This window comes from Pristiophorus japonicus, chromosome 6 (genome assembly GCF_044704955.1).
Source record: "Pristiophorus japonicus isolate sPriJap1 chromosome 6, sPriJap1.hap1, whole genome shotgun sequence".
Classification (NCBI taxonomy): domain Eukaryota; kingdom Metazoa; phylum Chordata; class Chondrichthyes; family Pristiophoridae; genus Pristiophorus; species Pristiophorus japonicus.
In genome coordinates this window covers 8,670,739-8,693,161 of record NC_091982.1, presented here as the reverse complement: position 1 = coordinate 8,693,161, position 22,423 = coordinate 8,670,739, and the positions used below count along the sequence as shown (strand labels likewise).

Sequence of the window (22,423 nt, the reverse complement as noted above, 5' to 3'; positions counted from 1 at the left end):
AATCTGTGGAGACTACAAGGCCACGATCAACAGGGTTTCGATACAGGATCAATACTTGTTACCGAAGGCTGATGACTTGTTTGTGACGCTAGCCGGAGGGAAGTCGTTCACAAAGCTTGACTTGACGTCGGCCTATATGACACAGGAGTTGGTCGAGACATCGAAGAGACTTGCATGCATTAACACGCACAAAGCACTGTTTATTTACCACAGGTGCCCTTTCGGAATTCGCTTGGCTGCAGTAATATTCCTGAGGAATATGGAAAGTCTACTGAAGTCTGTTCCCAGAACTGTCGTGTTCCAAGATGATATCCTGATCACCGGTCATGACTCCAAGGAACATCTGAACAACCTGGAAGAGGTTCTACTGCATTTGGATAGAGTGGAACTCAGACTGAAATGCTCGAAGTGCGTCTTCATGGCACCGGAGGTCGAATTCCTCGGGAGGAAAATCGCCGCTGATGGTACCAGACCTAATGACATGAAAACCAAGGCCATCAAGAATTCACCCAAGCTGCAGAATGTGATGGAGCTGCATTTGTTCCTGGATCTACTCCACTACTTTGGTAACTTCCTACCTAAATTGAGCACCTTACTAGAACCACTGCACATGCAATTGAGAAAAAGCGACAACTGGGTGTGGGGTGCTGCTGGTACATTATGACCCATGTAAACGTTTAGTTTTGGCCTGTGACGCATCATCATATGGAATTGGTTGCATACTCCAACAAGCCAATGAGTCGGGGAAACCTCAACCTGTCGCGTATGCATCCAAAAGTTTGTCTAAAGCAGAAAGAGCCTACAGCATTGTAGAAAAAGAAGCTTTAGCATTTGTGTATGGTGTTAAAAAGATGCATCAATATCTGTTCGGTCTGAGGTTCGAATTAGAGACTGATCACACGCCGCTCATTTCATTGTTTTCCGAGAGCAAAGGTATCAATACCAACGCTTCATCCCGTATCCAAAGGTGGGCGCTGACATTATTTTCCTATGATTGTCATTCGCCACAGACCTGGCACAGAGAATTGTGCCGATGCTTTGAGCCGGTTGCCGTTGCCCACACCGGAGGTGGAAATGCCACAACTGGCAGATCTAATGTTAATCATGGATGCTTTTGAGAGTGAAGGAACCCCTGTCACGGCTCAACAAGTTAAGACCTGGACCAGCCAGGACCCGATTTTATTGGTGGTAAAGGGTTACACCCTCAAAAGGAGATTGGTCTGCCATACCTAAGCAAATGTGCGAGGAGGCCAAACCGTACATTAGTCGCAAGGACGAACTGTATATTCAAGCAGATTGCATATTGTGGGGCAATCGCGTTGTAATGCCCAAGAAAGGGAGAGAGAAGTTCATGCGTGAGTTACACAGCACACATCCAAGTATAGTGATGATGAAGGCCATCGCCAGGTCCCATGTATGGTGGCCAGGAATTGATTGAGCTGGAAGCATGCGTGCATCAGTGCAACACCTGCATGCAGCTCAGCAAAGCACCAGCGGAATCGTCGCTGAGTCTGTGGTCGTCACCATTCTAACCTTGGTCTAGGATCCATGTAGACTTTGCAGGTCCCTTCCTGGGCAAGATGTTTTTAGTGGTGGTGGATGCTTATTCGAAGTGGATAGAATGCATAATCATGTCATCCAGCACGTCCACGGCAACCATAGAGAATCTCAATGTCATGTTCACGATGCATGGTCTGCCTGACAGTGGTTTGCAACAATGGGTTGTGCTTCACCAGTCAGGATTTTTTTAAACCTTAACGGCATAAAACATGTAAGGTCAGCACCGTTCAAGCCTGCGTCCAACGGGCAAACAGAACGTGCAGTGCAAATTATCAAGCAAAGCATGAGGAGAGTAACCCAAGGGTCACTACAGACCTGCTTGTCCTGCATACTGCTGAGTTACAGGTCAAGACCCCACACACTCACAGGGGTCTCGCCTGCTGAACTCATGATGAAAAGAGGTCTTAAGACCAAGCTATCTCTGGTACACCCAGATTTAAACAATCATGTTGAATACAGAAGACAAAGTCAACAAGGCTACCACGATCATGCAACTGTCACTTGAGATTTCTGTTAATGATCCGGTACATGTGTTGAACTATGGTCAGGGTCCCAAATGGATTGCTGGTACGGTCATGGCCAAGGAGGGCAACAGAGTATTCGTTATTAAGCTCAAGAATGAGCAAACTTGCAGGAAACACAGGGATCAGACAAAGCTGAGGCACACAGACGAGGCAGAACAGTCGGACGAAGAAACCATCAATGACCAACCAACCTACCAGCAGCCTTCAGAGGACTCGAGGGTCATTAGTAAACCTGGAATTTCCATCATGGACCTGTTCAATAAAAATGGACGTGCAATTCCTGACATGGCCACTGCCACCCCCAACAAGTCAGTCAGCCAGCCATCAGCCACAACAGACCCCGCACACTCACCCAAGGCTGGAATCGAGCTGAGACGGTCAACCCAGGAGCGTAAAGCACCGGACTGTCTCAACCTGTGAAAGACTGTGATAAGATCTGAGGGGGGTATTGTCATGTATGTACATGCTGTTTGTAGCCACCAGGTGGTGCTGCTCAGGTATGAAAGGCCAGCCACTGAGAGTCAGGCACTTTGGGCTGTAATAAAGCAGAAGCAAGTTTGTAACTTGTTCAGTTAAACAGTACTCAGTTTGTACCTTTATTGCATACTTAAACAAAAACTCATCTTTGTTCACTGCCACTGACTTACAGTTTTAATCAGCTGTCAGTGGGTACCTGACTAAATGCTAAATGCTGTGGCTGGCTGTTAACTGACAAGTTGTAACAATTGTGTTTCTAAAAGGTATCTGATTGAGGGATATTTGTTAAACACACACAGCTAAACGAAATGGCTTGCTATTCGGAGTGGCAACAGGAATTTGGTGAGAATGAGAATTGGGTGCAGAGGGGGGAAGGAGGTACTAAGTGCTTTAAACCAAGGGGCAGCAGAAAATATTTACATAATCAGAGCAATTAATTAGTATTTGCAAGAGTTTTTTGAGCGTCTTTCTGCGCCTGCGCGTCCTGGACCCTGCCCCCGACACCTACACATGCGCACCGCTGCCCTCCGGACTCCGCCCCCATCCTCCCGTGTGTACGCAGACTCCCTGAAACCGGAACTGGGGCCTGTATCGAGTTGGAGCTATGCTGCTGCAGACTGCGTTGGTTTCTAGCCCGACCCCGGAGCTGCTACCCACCGCGGTGCTTTGTTCGGCCGAGCCCGCCAACCACATTGCTTTGCTGAGCACCCCGGAGTTGCTGCCTTGCTGCTTTGCTTTGTGTCATGAGTTTTGCTTGCTTTCTAGTATTGCCAGAAATCAGTGTGATTTTGCTCGCTTTGCTTTGTATCGTGGGCACAACTGTTTCATTGTTGCTTCCCTCCCGCTGTGACTCCATACACATATATAAGTGAGCATATGTTGACCCGACGTGGGTGGGAACAGCAGGAGGAACAGGAGCCAGCAACCACAAGGAGCAGCGCGAGCCAGCCCCAGAGGGCGACAAAAATTGACATCACCAGAATCCAGGTAGCTGATTGATGGCGTGTCTTTGGAGCGAGGCCGAGCTCAGCGGAGGGATCGGGACCCGGGAGTGGAGGCCGGGAGCAGAAGCGAGGCCAGAGCCGAGGAGTGGCCCAGGGAAGGAACAGCACGAGCCAACAGCGAGGTGGTGAGGACTACACTGTGTCCTATGAATCCCCAGGAAGAGAGGACCAGTGGGAAGGAGGACAGTCGGAGTATGTGTGTGTGTGTGTGTATGCACTAGGCCCATGCAGCAGTGCCTGGTCTCCAGTCATCTTGGATCCCCTTGCCACTGGACCAAGATCTTGCTCTGTCAAGCCTGTGTGGTAGCTGGTGTGCAACGGCCACCCCACGTTAAAAGAATACATGTACAGGCATCTTGCATCCTAATAAGATGAAGTTTGGGACCTGGAACATCAGGACCCTCATGGACAACCCCAACAGCAACAGACTGGAACTCCGCACCACTATCATTGCCCGGGAGCTCAGACGTTTCGACATAGACATCGCCGCCCTAAGCGAGACCCGGCAGGCAGGACAAGGCCAGCTCAAAGAACACGGTGGTGGTTACACCTCCTTCTGGAAAGGTAAACCAGAAGAAGAATGCCGCCTTCATGGGGTAGGCTTCGCCACAAAAAATGAACTAGTGGGCCGTTTCAGAGACACTCCCTGCGGGATAAATGAATGCCTCATGGCTCTTCGGCTCACCCTAGCCCGGAACTAGTGCGCCACAGTCTTCAGCACGTACGCCCCAACACTGGAAGCTACAGATGAGACCAAAGGGGAATTCTACTCCAGCCTCAAACAATATGTGAGCAATGCTCATTCATGTTAATCATGTTTTGAGAGTTTTGTCCACCCTGTATCTATTAAATACATGAAAGTTGTACAGTGTCACTTTGTCTTATGAGTGCTGTGTCAATAAAGTGCATTACATTTTTTACATTATTTTACATTATTTCTGTGTCATGTGTTTGATTCATCCTGCATCCTCTGGGTCAGTGACTATTGGCAGCTACTCGGGCTTTTGGGTTAGTTTTTGAAAAGCAACGGACTTGGGCTAGGATGGAGCAGGAACTTGGGCTGGGATGGGCGGAGGCAGTCAGGAACTCGGGTCAGAATGGCTCAAAATAGACTTTGCAAAGTCACTGAGAACTTGGGCTGGGTGGTTCTAATTCCATATTCCAGAGAAACGGCTGGGTGTGTCTGGTCCCCTTAGAGGATAAATCAGCAATCAGGTCATGTGATCAAGGAGACCCAATCAGAGCATTTTTCTGTTGCAAATAACTATGTCCAAAATTAAAATTAACAAAGTAGAATCTACCAACATTAAAGAGATTCAAATTGCATCAAATAAAAATCTGGTGTACATAAATAATCAAATAAGAAATAGAAGTAAGGGGATACTAAGCTCTCTGCCAGTCTTACACAGCCCGGGACTGGCTTTTCCAATGTTAAATTTTGCACATGTGCAAAACTGTGGACTACGCACCCCCCAAAAAATTAGGGGGAACATTGATTAGCTATTGAATTATCTATCGAGATACCGCAAGTAGATAGACTTTTAAGCAAAATGATGGGATAGCTGAGACCGAATTCCTGTGGCATGTGGGAATTCCAGGATGCTTCATGTGCAGGAAGACCCCGAACTCCAGCTCGGGGTTTCTGAGCAGGAGGGGCACTGGATTCACTGCAGGGCATAGGGGAGGTTGAGAATTTCCTGCAGCACGTGTTCCAGAAGGTGGTCACCCGGCAGCTATAATGGGTGGCTATCTGGCAGGGCAAGAAGAGGCAGGCAGTGCAGGAATCCTTCGCATGTGTGCGCACTCAAACTGGTTTTCAGCACTGAATAACAGTGTGGGTGTCGACACCTTGGGGGAGTGCAGTCTAGAGCACATCTACGGCACTGTGAGGCAAATGACTGCACAGGGGGGCACTGCAAATTGTAGAAATACAGTGGTCAACGTGGATTTGATATTCCGAGGGGTAGACAGGCGTTTCTGTATCCACCGATGTGAGTCTTGCATGGTGTGTTGCCTCCCTGGTGTCGGGGTAAAGGACATCACTGAGGGGGTGCAGAACATTGAGTGGGGAACAGCCAGAAGCTGTGGTCCACGTGGGAACTAATGACCTAGGAAAGAGGAGGTGCTGCAGTCAGAATTTCAGGACCTGGGGAGGAAGTTAAAAAGCACGACCGCAAAGGTGGTAATCTCTAGATTACTCCCAGTGCCACGCGCATGAGTATAGGATTATTGATATAAAACAGGTTAACGCAGGGCTGGAGGATTGGTGCAGGAGGGAGGGTTTCAAATTCCTGGGGCATTGGGACCCATTCTGTGGCCGGAGATTCCTATTCAAGATGGATGGGTTGTATCTCAACAGAGCTGGGACCGATGTCCTCATGGGAAGGTTAACTAGTACTGTGGAGGAGGGTTTAAACTAATTGACAGGTGATGGGCACCAGGATCAAACCTTGGAGCGCAGAAACAAGGTGCACAGAGGACTGGGAAGTAACATTCAAAAGAGAATTTGATAAATACTTGAAGACAAAAAATGTACATGTCTATGGGGAACACGGAGGGAAGTGGGATTAATTGCTGTACTAAAGATGGGCCGAATGGCTTCCTTCTGTGCTGTATTATTCTATGATTCAATGCAAGTTTTTAAAAAAAATAGATAAGACTTTAAAACTCTGATAGGCTCAGGTTCATCTGAATATTTGTTTACTATTCAGGAAATACCTGATGTAAATCTAAGACTGGAAGAAGCACAAGGTCTGCACAACACTACAGTTCGAGAGTACCTTTTAGTTTATGTGGTTATGTGTAGTTTGTTTCCCTTGTGCTGTTACTCTCTTATATACCTTTGGTTCCAGAAGCAAACCTCATTTTTTCCTACTTATTCATTTACTGGCCCATTTGTAGATCTTGTGACAAGGATTCCTTCATTTGGTGATGATATATTAGACAATCACATGCACTTACAATGAGCATGTTGTTGATTACTTAAAAAATGCCAGGCCTACTCATTGATGCAAATTGCTTTCACTTTGTTAGGTCTTAAATAATTGGAGGAGTGCAGCGCAGATTCACCAGAATGAAAGCAGGACTGAAAGGGTTAAATTATGAGGACAGGTTGCATAGGCTTGTATTCCCTTGAATATAGAAGATTAAGAGGTGATCTAATTGAAGTGCTTATGATTAAAGGATTTGATAGGGTAGATAGAGAGTAACTTACTGCCTTGGGTGGGAGAGTCCAGAACTCGGGGGCATAACCTTAAAATTAGAGCTAGACCATTCAGGGATGATGTCAGAAAGCACTTCTTCACTCAAATGGTAGTGGAATTCTGGAACACACTCTTCCCACAACAAGCTGGGGCTAGGTCAATTGAAAATATCAAAACTGAGATTGATTGATTTTTGTTAATCAAGAATATTGAGGGTTATGGAACCAAGGCGATGGAGTTAAGATACAGAGCAGCCATGATCTAATTGAATGGTGGAACAAGCTCGAGGGATGGCTTGCTTACTCCTGTTAGTGGTAAGACAATCCAGAAAAAGACTAGACCATTTCTATGTTTAATTGAGAACCTTTTCACTTTTGCAAAATAAGGATAACTTTGCTTTAGGTTATCCCGGGTACTTACTATGACATAATCCACCATTCAACTTTGACAAACCTGGATGTGGCTAGCTCAAGCTGCTAATTAGAATCAACTACTAACTGTGAAAGGCTCTCTGCCTTCATATTATTGAGTACCAATAGCACCAACCTTTTTCCCCCAGAAATCAGCAGGATTGTTACAAATGCAATTTGAGTACATCTCTGAGCATTGTTGGGGTACTTTTCCTGCACATATGACTAGATATTGGGCAGCAATGGCAAACTCTTGACCTTAAAGGCTCCCATAAGCAGACCCCATTAGGATCATGGGGTCTGCTTATGGGAGAAACCGATGACATTGAACATGAGAGAATATCTAATGCAGATCTGAAATCACATTTTATATATTTTTTTAAAAAGTGGTCTTTAAAGGACAGGTCAGATTAAACATTAGTTTCCTGCATTAGAACAGTGACTACACTTCAAAAGTACTTCATTGGCTGTAAAGCACTTTGAGACATCCTGAAGTTGTGAAAGGCGCTATTTAAAAACTTACGTCCTTTTTTATATAATGTTCCTGTATCATTTGATGAGCAATGCCATGGGACATCCAACAGTTCTGTGTACAAACCATTTCAATCCCTTGATTAGAATGCAGAGGAACACAGTCCCAAGTATCCATTATTCTCTACAACCTTGGACCATAATAAATTTGTATATAATATGACTTATTTGTGTTCCTAGGTGAGCTTGCAACCATAGTTTGGAATGGAGAAGATAGGAGCAATTGACGGAGAAGAAGCTGATCGCAACTCAGCAACTCTTGTACTGCACCGGGCAAAGTTGCCAGCCAGCATCATCATCTCTACAGTCCTGTTCATAGCAGAAGCCATAGCTGGTGGCTTTCTCTGTGCCTTATACAGCCGCTATGACGATTCATATTGGTTGGGACTGACAATCACCTTCATGTTGGTACCATCTGTGCTGGTACAGTTTACGTTAATCTTAATCCATCGGGATCTGGGTAAGAACAGACCGTTCGTACTGCTGCTTCATCTACTGCAGATGGGACCCATCATCAGGTTAGCAATGATTGTTGCTGTCATAGACCTTCATTAATTAAGGGTTAAGTCATGGCAGGAGAGCCCAGACCCGTGTCATACTCCTCCTGTGCTATGTGGGAACTCGGGGACGCTCCCAGTGTCTCTGACGACTACATGTGCAGGAAGTGCATCCAGCTGCAGCTCCTGACAGACCACGTTGTGGCACTGGAGCTGCGCATGGATTCACTCTGGAACATCCGCGATGCTGAGGATGTCATGAATAGCATGTTTAGTGAGTTGGTCACACCGCAGCTAAAGGTTACTCAGGTAGATAGAGAATGGGTGACCATCAGGACGAGCAGTGGAAGGAAAGTAGTGCAGCGGTCCCCTGCAGTCATCCCCCTCCAAAGCAGATTCACCGTCTTTGGTGCTGTTGGAGGGGATGACTCACCAGGGGAGGGCAACAGCAGCCAAGTTCATGGCATCATGGGTGGCTCTGCTGCACAGGAGGGCAGGAAAAAGAGTGGGAGAGCTATAATGGTAGGGGATTCTATTGTAAGGGGAATAGATAGACGTTTCTGTGGCTGCAACCGAGACTCCAGGATGGTATGTTGCCTCCCTGGTGCAAGGGTCAAGGATGTCTCAGAGCGGCTGCAGGACATTTTGGAGGGGGCGGGTGAACAGCCAGTTGTCGTGGTGCATATAGGTACCAACGATATAGGTAAAAAGCGGGACGAGATCCTACAAGCTGAATTTAGGGAGCTCGGAGTTAAATTAAAAAGTAGGACCTCCAAGGTAGTAATCTCAGGATTGCTACCAGTGCCATGTGCAAGTCAGAGTAGGAATTGCAGAATAGCTAAGATGAATACGTGGCTTGAGGAATGATGCAAGAGGGAGGGATTCAAATTCCTGGGATATTGGCACCGGTTCTGGGGGAGGTGGGACCAGTACAAACCGGACGGTCTGCACTTGGGCAGGACCGGAACCAATGTCCTGGGGGAATGTTTGCTAGTTCTGTTGGGGAGGGGTTAAACTAATATGGCAGGGGGATGGGAACCTATGCACGGAGACAGAGGCAAGTAGAATGGGGGCAGAAGCAAAAGATAGAAAGAAGAAAGGTAAAAGTGGAGGAAAGAGAAACCCAAGGCAAAAATCAAAATAGGGCCACATTACAGTAAAATTCTAAAGGGGCAAAGTGTGTTAAAAAGACAAGCCTGAAGGCTCTGTGCCTCAATGCGAGGATTATTTGTAATAAGGTGGACGAATTAATTGCGCAGGCAGCTTTTAACAAACATGATATAATTGGCATTACAGAGACATGGCTCCAGGGTGACCAAGGCTGGGAACTCAACATCCAGGGGTATTCAATATTCAGGAAGGATAGACAGAAAGGAAAAGGAGGTGGGGTAGCATTGCTGGTTAAAGAAGAAATTAATGTAATTGTAAGGAAGGACACTAACGTGGATGATATGGAATCTGTATGGGTAGAGCTGCGGAATACCAAAGGGCAGAAAACACTAGTGGGAGTTGTGTACAGACCACCAAACAGTAGTAGTGAGGTTGGAGACAGCATCAAACAAGAAATTAGGGATGCATGCAATAAGGGTACAGCAGTTATCAAGGGCGACTTTAATCTACATATAGATTGGGCTAACCAAACTGGTAGCAATACGGTGGAGGAGGATTTCCTGGAGTGTATTAGGGATGGTTTTCTAGACAAATATGTCGAGGAACCAACTAGAGGGCTGGCCATCCTACACTGGGTGATGTGTAATGAGAAAGGACTAATTAGTAATCCTGTTGTGCGAGGCCCCTTGGGGGAAGAGTGACCATAATATGGTAGAATTCTTTATTAAGGTGGAGAGGGACACAGTTAATTCAGAGACCAGGGTCCTGAACTTAAGGAAAGGTAACTTCGATGGTATGAGACGTGAATTGGCTAGAATAGACTGGCGAAAGATACTTAAAGGGTTGACGGTGGATAGGCAATAGCAAACATTTAAAGATCACTTGGATGAACGTCAACAATTGTACATCCTGGTCTGGAGTAAAAATAAAACAGGGAAGGTGGCTCAACCGTGGCTAACAAGGGAAATTAAGGATAGTGTTAAATCCAAGGAAGAGGCATATAAATTGGCCAGAAAAAGCAGCAAACCTGAGGACTGGGAGAAATTTAGAATTCAGCAGAGGAGGACAAAGGGTTTAATTAGGAGGAGGAAAACAGAGTATGAGAGGAAGCTTGCTGGGAACATAAAAACTGACTGCAAAAGCTTCTATAGATATGTGAAGAGAAAAAGATTAGTGAAGACAAATTTAGGTCTCTTGCAGTCAGAATCAGGTGAATTTATAATAGGGAACAAAGAAATGGCAGACCAATTGAACAAATACTTTAGTTCTGTCTTCACGAAGGAAGACACAGATAACCTTCCGGAAATACTAGGGGTCCGAGGGTCTAGAGAAGGAGGAACTGAAGGAAATCCTTCTTAGTCAGGAAGTTGTGTTAGGGAAATTGATGGGATTGAAGGCTGATAAATCCCCAGGGCTTGATAGTCTGCATCCCAGAGTACTTAAGGAAGTGGTCCTAGAAATAGTGGATGCATTGGTGATCATTTTCTAGCAGTCTATCGAATCTGGATCAGTTCCTATGGACTGGAGGGTAGCTAATGTAACACCACTTTTTAAGAAAGGAGAGAGAAAGAAAATGAAGAATTATAGACAGGTTAGCCTGACATCAGTAGTGGGGAAAATGTTGGAATCAATTATTAAAGATGAAATAGCAGCGCATTTGGAAAGCAGTGACAGGATCGGTCCAAGTCAGCATGGATTTACGAAGGGGAAATCATGCTTGACAAATCGTCTAGAATTTTTTGAGGCTGTAACTAGTAGAGTGGCCAAGGGAGAACCAGTGGATGTGGTGTATTTGGACTTTCAAAAGGCTTTTGACAAGGTCCCACACAAGAAATTGGTGTGCAAAATTAAAGCACATGGTATTGGGGGTAATGTATTGACGTGGATAGAGAACTGGTTGGCAGACAGGAAGCAGAGAGTCGGGATAAACGGGTCTTTTTCAGAATGGCAGGCAGTGACTAGTGGGGTGCCACAGGGCTCAGTGCTGGGACCCCAGCTATTTACAATATACATTAATGATTTAGATGAAGGAATTGAGTGTAATATGTCCAAGTTTGCGGATGACACTAAGCTGGGTGGCGGTGTGAGCTGTGAGGAGGATGCTAAGAGGCTGCAGGGTGACTTGGACAGATTAGGTGAGTGGGCAAATGCATGGCAGATGCAGCATAATGTGGATAAATGTGAGGTTATCCACTTTGGTGGCAAAAACACGAAGGCAGAATATTATCTGAATGGCGGCAGATTAGGAAAAGGGAAGGTGCAACGAGACCTGGGTGTCATGGTACATCAGTCATTGAAAGTTGGCATGCAGGTACAGTAGGTGGTTTCGAAGGCAAATGGTATGTTGGCCTTCATAGCTAGGGGATTTGAGTATAGGAGCAGGGAGGTCTTACTGCAGTTATACAGGGCCTTGGTGATGCCTCACCTGGAATATTGTGTTCAGTTTTGGTCTCCTAATCTGAGGAAGGACGTTCTTGCTATTGAGGGAGTGCAGCGAAGGTTCACCAGACTGATTCTTGGGTTGGCAGGACTGACATATGAGGAGAGACTGGATCGACTGGGCCTGTATTCACTGGAGTTTAGGAGGAGGAGAGGAGATCTCATAAAAACATATAAAATTCTGACGGGACTGGACAGGTTCGATGCAGGAAGAATGTTCCCGATGTTGGGTAAGTCCAGAACCAGGGGACACAGTCTGAGGATAAGGGGTAAGCCATTTAGGACTGAGATGAGGAGAAACCTCTTCACTCAGAGAATTGTTAACCTGTGGAATTCTCTACCACAGAAAGTTGTTGATGCCAGTTGGATATATTCAAAAGGAAATTAGATATGGCCCTTACGGCTAAAGGGATCAAGGGGTATGGAGAGAAAGCAGGAAAGGGATACTGAGGTGAATGATCAGCCATGATCTTATTGAATGGTGGTGCAGGCTCGAAGGGCCGAATGGCCGACTCCTGCACCTATTTTCTATGTTTCTATGTTTGTCAGTTAATATAGATTATACATAATATACATAGTTTGTTAGTACTTGTAACACTATTAAGCACAAAATCTCACCAAAAGTATATTTTTATCAAAGGAAAGAATAGTTGAGCTGGGGAATGAAACACACTCTATTTCAGGCTACCATAGTCAACAGCAAACATTTCCAGGTTAGGTACAAGAAAGCTAATTATTCTAAAAATGTGCTCAGTCTTAACCTCAGTAAAGATGAAGCCCACTACATTAGTGTGATACAGGTATTTTAATTTCTGACACCAATCATACTGTAATTGAAATGATAATTCAGTGGCATATTAGGGGCAATTTTGTGCTGTGGATCTGCACTCACTTGGAACTGGATGGAGAGTGCTTCAAACCTATTTCACCTTGCAGTCCTCAGACTTTCATAGAAACATAGAAACATAGAAAATAGGTGCAGGAGTAGGCCATTCGGCCCTTCTAGCCTGCACCGCCATTCAATGAGTTCATGGCTGAACATGCAACTTCAGTACCCCATTCCTGCTTTCTCACCATACCCCTTGATTCCCCTAGTAGTAAGGACTTCATCTAACTCCTTTTTGAATATATTTAGTGAATTGGCCTCAACAACTTTCTGTGGTAGAGAATTCCACAGGTTCACCACTCTCTGGGTGAAGAAATTCCTCCTCATCTCAGTCCTAAATGGCTTCCCCCTTATCCTTAGACTGTGTCCCCTGGTTCTGGACTTCCCCAACATTGGGAACATTCTTCCTGCATCTAACCTGTCTAACCCCGTCAGAATTTTAAACGTTTCTATGAGGTCCCCTCTCATTCTTCTGAACTCCAGTGAATACAAGCCCAGTTGATCCAGTCTTTCTTGATAGGTCAGTCCCGCCATCCCGGGAATCAGTCTGGTGAACCTTCGCTGCACTCCCTCAATAGCAAGAATGTCCTTCCTCAGGTTAGGAGACCAAAACTGTACACAATACTCCAGGTGTGGCCTCACCAAGGCCCTGTACAATTGTAGCAACACCTCCCTGCCCTTGTACTCAAATCCCCTCGCTATGAAGGCCAACATGCCATTTGCTTTCTTAACCGCCTGCTGTACCTGCATGCCAACCTTCAATGACTGATGTACCATGACACCCAGGTCTCGTTGCACCTCTCCTTTTCCTAATCTGTCACCATTCAGATAATAGTCTGTCTCTCTGTTTTTACCACCAAAGTGGATAACCTCACATTTATCCACATTATACTTCATCTGCCATGCATTTGCCCACTCACCTAACCTATCCAAGTCGCTCTGCAGCCTCATAGAATCCTCCTTGCAGCTCACACTGCCACCCAACTTAGTGTCATCCGCAAATTTGGAGATACTACATTTAATCCCCTCGTCTAAATCATTAATGTACAGTGTAAACAGCTGGGGCCCCAGCACAGAACCTTGCGGTACCCCACTAGTCACTGCCTGCCATTCTGAAAAGTCCCCATTTACTCCTACTCTTTGCTTCCTGTCTGCCAACCAGTTCTCAATCCATGTCAGCACACTACCCCCAATCCCATGTGCTTTAACTTTGCACATTAATCTCTTGTGTGGGACCTTGTCGCAAGCCTTCTGAAAGTCCAAATATACCACATCGACTGGTTCTCCCTTGTCCACTCTACTGGAAACATCCTCAAAAAATTCCAGAAGATTTGTCAAGCATGATTTCCCTTTCACAAATCCATGCTGACTTGGACCTATCATATTACCTCTTTCCAAATGCACTGCGATGACATCCTTAATAATTGATTCCATCATTTTACCCACTACCGATGTCAGGCTGACCGGTCTGTAATTCCCTGTTTTCTCTCTCCCTCCTTTTTTAAAAAGTGGGGTTACATTGGCTACCCTCCACTCCATAGGAACTAGTCTAGGCTGGATTCAAACTCAAGTCCAAGAGGTAAACGAAAAGTGTGCTAACCCACTTTACCATTCAGTTTGAACTGTACATGGAGTTTGACCACATTAGACCTGAATCTAGAGAATTTGGAAAATTATGACTCGCACATCTGGACGGGAGCTTTGGCCAATCATAAGCCCCATTATTTTCTTTGTTCCCATTTATTTACTTGTATTAAATCCACTAAAGCGGGGGCCGAAATTCAGGGTCCCAGGAATGACAGTTACCGTGGGTTTTTGGCAGCCATTCGGTAAAATTGAGTGGCCGTCTCGTTCTGGTCGATTGGCCCCCGCGACGCATATTCAGCGCAGGATTTTTTTCAGCCGTGTGGACTTCTGCCACAAGCCGCCGACTTCCGACGCTGTATAGGACTTCGGGCCGTAGTGACGCCATCAGGGTGCGCGCCGCTGCTATGCAGCCACACTACCCATATTCAGCCACACTACCCATATTCAGCTTTAAAAACAGACCTTTTTGTTGGACAGTGCTCCCACCAGCTCTTTGGATCGGAACACTTTGCCGTGCTACTCAACACTCAACACCGCTGGAGGAGGAGAACAGGATTACTGCGATCGGGGATATTTTTGGTGAAAATTTTTTCTGTTCCTGTTGTGCACTTGGTTAACCGGCTGAGTCCTGTTCATCACTTTTGGGAGAGTTTTGAGGACTTTTTGCTCTCATTGGTTAGTGGAAGCCTGTTGGCGTCATTCTGTGCTCCACAGTGGCCTGCTTGTCACACAGAATGGGCTCAGTGTTGGCAGGGGGACACCTTGTCCACATTGTCAGACGCAGGAGAAGGCAGTGCCATCAGCAATGTGTAGAGAGGCAGCGGGTAAGGGTGGCAGTAGCCATGGTTGCCCAACATTCAGAAGGGCCTGCAGATGGGCACAGACCTCCACGTAGAGGTGGTGGCCAGGAGAGAGATGGTTGTGAGGAGGAGGGTCAAGTACGCTGACCCTCCGCACCAAATACTGGGCCAGGAGCCTTGCCAGCAATGGTCTGCAGAGGCTCCAGAATATGAGGAGGAACAGGGAGAAGGCAATCAGCCAGCTGCCATGGGAAGGGCCCAGCACAGAGCTGGGGGAAGAAGGCCCTCCTGTCAAAGGGTCTACCGACATTAGTTCTCCTTCCTGAAGCTCAGTGATGAGCAATGTTTGTGAAGGCTCAGATTTAGAAAGGACATATACTGAGGGAGCTCTTCAGCGCCAAGATCTGGAGCCTCACATGAGGCTCAGGACTGCTCTAACCATTGGGACCAAGGTCACCATAGCTCTGAACTTTTATGCTACTGGTTCTTTCCAGTATGTGACTGCAGACATATCCAACCTCTCACAATTCTCTGCCCATTGCTCCATCAGCAGATCACCCATGCTCTATATAGAAGAGTGGACTATATTTCCTTCCCAGGGAGAAGCAGGTCGGATTAGTCCGGATTGCAGGGTTCCCCAGGGTGCCATCGACTGCACACATGTTGGCCTGAGGGTGCCACAACACCATCCCGAGATCTGAATCAACCGGAAGGGATTCCACTCCCTCAATGTGCACCTGGTCTGTGACCACCAGCGTAGGATCCTGGCAGTTGATGCCAGGTATACAGGCGGCAGCTACGGTTCCCTCATCCTGCGCAAGACCAGTGTTCCCGCCCTCTTCACCGGCCCAAATCAGGGTTGTGGATGGCTGTTTGGGGACAAAGGCTATTCCCTGGCCACTTGGCTATTGACTCCATTGCGGAACCCCAGGACAGCGGCCGAGCATGCCTGCAATGATGCTCATTCTGGCACCAAGTGCATCATCGAGCACTGCATTGGGTTCCTCAAGAGGTTCCATTGCCTGGACCAATCTGGTGGCACCTTGCAGTACTCTCCTTTAATGGGTCTCCATATTTGTGGTGGTCTGCTGCATGCTGCACAACCTGGACCTCCTGAGGGGCCAGCCGCTGGAGGTCGAGCCAGACTGACTTTGGATGCATGCTATCTGGTAATGTTACACTGCAAAGTGTTGAACATAAACCTTTGTTGCTGTATTTATGAGAGAATGTCAACAGTGTCCATCTGAGAGTGCATTCAGCCTTCACAAATTTAGCGTCTATGCAAAGCCAAAGTTCCTTTGTACTTACACTAAACCTCAGAATATAAATCGGCTGCACAGCTTTAAACCGATTCTCAAAGGAAGCCAAGTGAGCATGCTGCCTCCAGGGATTTTCTCAGCTTTGTGGCTGCATTAACATTCTAATTGCATCATCTGTGTAAAACCAAACTGCTTTGCAGTGCAACATTACCGGCTCAATTTCCACAATGCCGTTATTTGGCGTATTTCAAGAGCCTGTTTTTTTTTTGGCCCCAAATACTCCCAAAAAAACCTTACAAGTTTCCCCGTTCTAATTTTTAAAATTGGTGCCGTGCAGCGTGTCCTTTAGCTTCGGGGGGTGGAGCCTAATGTCTGCACCGAAAAAAATGATGCCCCCACCTTCTGTGCATGCATGGAAAAAAATGAACTTTTTTTACATGACTGCTATGGGCACGCATGCCCAGTACATCTCCCGATCTGCATTTGGTCATTTTCAAAGAGCCAGTTGTATGTAAGAACTTGGGGTGCTGTGTGCGAACTTTGATTCTCAGTTGGAAAAATCAAAGCTGCAATATGCAACGCAGCTCAAGGACCAAAAATTTATCTCGGGATGAAGTGGAGTCCCTGGGCCAAAGACCGTCCTAAGTGGAGGAAGTGCATCCGGGAGGGCGCTGAACTCCTCGAGTCTCATTGCCGAGAGCGTGCAGAAATCAAGCGCAGGCAGCGGAAGGAGCGTGTGGCAAACCAGTCCCACCCACCCCTTCCCTCAACGACTATCTGTCCACCTGTGACCAGAAACTGTGGTTCTCGTATTGGACTGTTTAGCTACCTAAGGACTCGTGCTAAGAGTGGAAGCAAGTCTTCCTCGATTCCGAGGGACTGCCTATGATGATGATGACAGACCGTTATCTTACTGGTATAAAAACAGAAAATGCTCGCAAACATTCAGCAGGTAAGGCAGCATCTGTGGAGAAATGGAGTTCACATTCCAGGTCAATGACCTTTCATCAGATTTTAGATTTCCGGAATCCGCAGTATTTTGCTTTTGTTTGAGTTATCTTACTGGGCTGTTTTCTGAAAAAGCGGTTCCAAGCACTAAAATGAAGGATGGGCATTCGGACCACCTTAGGCCTCAACAACAAGAAGTTGTATCTATATAGCACCTTTAATGTAGTAAAACGTCCCCGGGTGTTTCACAGGAGTGTTATCAAACAAAATTTGACACTGAGCCCCTTAAGGAGATATATGGGCAGATGAGGGTCAAAGAGGTAGGTTTCAGGGAACATCTTAAAGGAGGAGGGAGGCAGAGAGGTTTAGGGAGTTCCAGAGCTTAGGGCCTTGGTAACTGAAGGTATGGTTGCCAATGGTGAAGCGATTAAAGTTAGGGGTGCTCAAGAGGCCATAATTGGAGGAGCACAGATATCTCGGAGGGTTATTGGGCTGGAGGAGATTACTATCTGTTTTAGGACTGAAGAGGTTGAGAAGACCATCCAAACAATTTTGATTGAAGCAAGGAAATAAATTGCATTTGTGCAGTTTTTTTAATGTAATCGTGTCCTCATTTCTGACAGGTGTCTAGAAGCCATTGTTGTGTTCTGCAAATCTGGGAAACATGAAGAGCCATATGTCAGCATCACCCGGAAAAAAAAACTCCATCGTGGCCAATCAAATGAATTCGAAAAAGAAGTGGGCCATTCGACAAGAAAGCTGGTTATCCATCGCAATGCCTTTCAGCGGGCATCTGTTATTCAAGCCTTCTTGGGCTCCACCCCCCAGCTCATCCTCCAGCTGTATATAAGTGCAATGCAGAAGTACATTCCACCAGAACGAGGTAATATGTCTGGCCAGAGGCTGTATGGTGCTTCATGATGGGACAAACATTGTACTGTTGCTGTGGTATTGTCTGCAGAATACTGCAGGAAAACCAAGTATTTCATGGGCTATATAATGGTTCTATTGGGGGAGAGAAATGATCTATGAACGGTTGAACAGTTCACATCTAAAGAATATATGTACGTCAATGTCTGCAGTGTAACTTAATAACCTACTAAGATTAGTGAGCTGCGGGTACAAATTGTTACATGGGGTTATGACGTGGTTGCATTAAAGGAGGCATGGTTCAAACAAGGCCATGAATGGATTCTCATACCTTCAAAGTTGCTGACCAAGGGCCGTGCTGCTCTTTGTCGGCAGGCATGGACACGATGGGCCGAAATGGCCTCCCTTTGCGCTGTAAATTTCTATGTTTCTAATATTCCTGGTAAAGTATTCTGGAATGATGGAGAAGGAAGAGGATGTGGCGTGGCAATATTGACTAAGGATGTTACAGTTCTAAATAGGAAGGATTTACTCTGGTTCTTGGGTTGAGGAATTTACTTTGTTGGGCGTTTTTTTTAATCGAGATCCAAATAGTGAGAGGGAGCTAGATGAGCTAATTTCAAAAGCATGTAACAAAAATAGAGTATTAATAGTAGGAGACTTTAATTACCTAATATAGACTGGGAAAAAACAGTGCTAAGAGTAGGGAAGGAGAAGAATTTCTGATATGTGAATAGCAGAGCTTTCTCAATTAATATATCTCTAGTCCAACAAGGGAGGAAGCAGCATTGAATCTGGTTTGGGGAAATTAAGTAGGGCAAGTGGAGTGTGTTACAGTAAGAGATTATGGAAAGCGACCAGAAAAATATCCGAAGGTAAAAATGCTAAATTGGGGAAGAGCTAATTTCAGTGATATAAAAAGGGACCTAGCATGGGTAGATTGGAAAAGGTGATTGCAGGATAAAGCAGTAAGTGAGCAATGAAGGGCATTCAGGAAAGAGAGAATTCAGGTACAAACTGGGCATATTCCTTTTGGTGGAGCGTCATAACAAAATAAATAAAACAGAAAAAGGTGGTTTATGACACATGCCAAGCGCAAGTTTCAGTTAATAACCAGGAAGACTATGGATAGTACAGGAGGGAATTGAAAAAGTTGCTATGGGAGGCAAAGAGAGGTTACGAGAAACGATTTAGCAGGCAACATTAAATTGAATTCTAAAACTTTTTATAAAGTGCAAGGGGAAAAGTTGGGCCTATTAAGGACCCAAAGGGAAATCTTCATGTGGAGGCAGAGGACATGGCAAAAGTATTAAGTGATTACTTTGTATCTGTCTTCACAAAGGAAGCAGATGTTGTGAAGCTTACACTAAAAGAGGAAAGGGAAGTTATGGACAGGATGATGATAGATAGAGAAGATGGACTCAGTTGGTAGCACCCTTGCTTCTGAGTCAGAAGGTTGTGGTATCAAATCCCACTCCAGACATTGAGCATAAAAATCACAAAAAGGCTGACACTCCAGTGCAGTACTGAGGGAGCGCTGCACTGTCGGAGGTGCTGTCTTTTGGATGAGACGTTAAACCGAGGCCCCATCTGCTCTCTCAGGTGGACATAAAAGATCCCATGGCATTTCAGTAGGGGAGTTATCCCCAGTGTCCTGGCCAATATTTTTCCCTTAATCAACATCACTAAAACAGATTATCTGGTCATTATCACAATGCTATTTGTGGGAGCTTGCTGTGCGCAAATTGGCTGGCATGTTTCCTACATTACAACAGTGACTACACTCAAAAGTACTTAACTGGCTGTAAAGCGCTTTGGGAAGTCCAGTGGTCGTGAAAGGCACCAAATAAATGCAGTCTTTTATTTCTTTTACTAAAAGCATGACTGAAAGTTAGTAAGTTACCTGGTCCCCAGGTGGAATGCATCCTAGGTTCCTGAAAGAATACAAAGGTAGAAATATCAGAGGCATTGGTCACAGTGTTTCAATCCTCATTGGATACAGGAGTAATGCCGAAGGATTGGAGGGTTGCTAATGTTATACCAATATTCAAGAAAGGGGACAGGGATTAAACCAGGAAACTATAGGCCAGTCAGCCTAACATCGGTGATGGGGGAAGTTATTAGAAACCCGTATCGGGGACAGAATAAACTTTCATTTGGAAAGGCATCCCTTCCCCTCCCTTCCAGAACCACGATAGGGTTCCCCTTGCCCTCGCCTTTCACCCCACCAACCTCCACATTCAACAAGTCGCCCTCCGCCATTTCCGCCACCTCCAGGGTGATCCCGACTCTTTCAGCATTCTGAAGAGACCGCACCCTCCCCGACACCCTTTTCCATTCCGCAGTCACCCCCAGCACCTCCTCCCCTTCCCATGATGGCATCTTCCCATGCAAGCGCAGGAGATGCTACATCTGCCCTTTAATCTCCTCCCTCCCACTGTCTAGGGCCCCAAACATTCCTTCCAGGTGAAACAGCGACTTACTTACATTCCTCCCCCAGCCAAAGTGCCTTACCCCAGTCCAAGTGCATACTCACTTTCTCCCCCAGCCTCACTCTCCCCACCCCACCCCCAGTCTCTCTCTCTCTCTCTCTCTCTCTCTCCTCTCTCTCTCTCTTCCTCCCCCTCTACTCACTCACACTTCCCCCTCCCCCCCCCCCCCAGCCTCACTCACTGTCTTTACCACCGCCCCAGCCTCGCTCTTTCTCCCCACCCCACAAGCGCCTGCCTCCTCTCGCGCTCTCTCTCGCTCCCCTTTTTCTCTCGTGCTCTCTCTTAACCGCCCCCCCCCCCAGCCTCTCGCTCTCTCGCTCTCTCTCGCTTTCTATTCTCTCGGTCGCTCTCTCTCTCTCGCTCTCCATTCTCTCGGTCGCTCTCTCTCTCTCGCTCTCCATTCTCTCGGTCGCATTCTCTCTCTCCTAGCCTGTCTCTCTCTCACGCGCTCTCTTTCCCAGCTCGCGCGCTCTCTCTCTCTCTCTCCCCAGCCCCTCACTCTTAACCCCCCCCCCCCAGCCTCTCGCGCGCTCTCGCGCTCTCTCTCTCTCTCTCTCTATTCTCCCTCGCTCTTTCTCTTTTCTCTTTTCTCTTCTCTTCTCTTTTCTTCTCTTCTCTTCTCTTCTCTTGCTCTCAGGGCCCCAAGCCGGGTGGGGGAGAGTGTTGGAATCTCAGGTTCTGTTTTTCGACACCACGCGCATGGAATGATTCGGGCCAGGAGGGGGGCAGAGCTTGACGGGGCGGGGCTTGTCGCCTGTCTGTAAAAAAAAAAAGTGCAGTACAAATAATTACATCGTTTACTTATACTTCTTGCAATTTGGTACACTGTATTCACGATGCTGTCTTTATTTGGGGGCACCCAACGCCGAACGCTTCCGGTCGCCTGTCACTTTAATTCTCCGCTCCATTCCAACTCTGACCTCTCCGTCCTCGGCCACTACACTGTTCCAATGAAGCTCAATGTAAGCTCGAGGAACAGCACCCCATCTTTCATTTAGGCACTTTACAGCCTTCTGGACTCAACATCGAGTTCAACAATTTCAGACCATAACCTCTGACCCTATTTTTTCAGGTGGCTGCTGTTTATGATTCTGCCATCCCCATTTGCAACATTTAACCACTCCTGTCTTCCATCAAGACCATCCTTTTTGTTCTTTCCTCCCCTCCCCTTTTTCTTGCCTCTGCACCTGGTTAAAATCTGTTACGTCTCCAACTTTTCCAGTTCTGACGAAGGGTCACAGACCTGAAACATTAACTCTGTTCTCTCTCCACGGACGCTGTCTGACCTGCTGAGTGTTTCCAGCATTTTCTGTTTTTGTTTCAGATTCCAGCATCCGCAGTATTTTGCCTTGGTAATGGACTAATCAAGGAAAGCCAGCATGGATTTGTTAAAAGTAAATTGTGTCTGACGAACTTGATTGAATCCTTTGACGAGGTAACAGAGAAGGTTGATCAACATAGTGCAGTAGTTGTTGTATTTATGGACTTTCGGAAGGCATTTAACAAAGTGCCACACAGGAAGCTTATTAAGAAGATGGAAGCCGTTGGAATTAAGGGGAAAGTGTGGTATCGATACAAAGTTGGCTTAGTGGCAGGAAGCAAAGAGTGTTGGTGAATGGATGTTTTTCAGACTGGGAGCAGTTTGCACTCCCATTACTCCCAGTTGGGTCCATTACTCTTTGCATTTTTATAAACGACCTAGACTTGAAAGCAGCATTTTAAAGTTTGCAGACAATATGAAACTTGGCAATATAGTAGATCAAGATGAGGATAGTTACAGGTTTCAGGCTGATATAGATAGAACGGTGCAATGGACAGAAGCGTGA

At 46.3% G+C, this 22,423-nt stretch overlaps 1 protein-coding gene across 4 annotated transcripts in view; it reads left to right on the top strand.

Annotated features, from left to right (window-relative positions):
* Positions 1-22,423, top strand: part of LOC139265087 (endoplasmic reticulum membrane adapter protein XK-like) — a 74,743-nt gene that overhangs the window by 41,902 nt on the left and 10,418 nt on the right. For all 4 annotated transcript variants that reach the window (XM_070881978.1, XM_070881981.1, XM_070881980.1 and 1 more), the window contains exons 2-3: positions 7,890-8,227; positions 17,859-18,118. In XM_070881978.1, coding sequence (XP_070738079.1) covers positions 7,914-8,227; positions 17,859-18,118 — 574 coding nt within the window. In that variant the 5' untranslated portion in view covers positions 7,890-7,913. The remainder of the gene's footprint in view (positions 1-7,889; positions 8,228-17,858; positions 18,119-22,423) is intronic.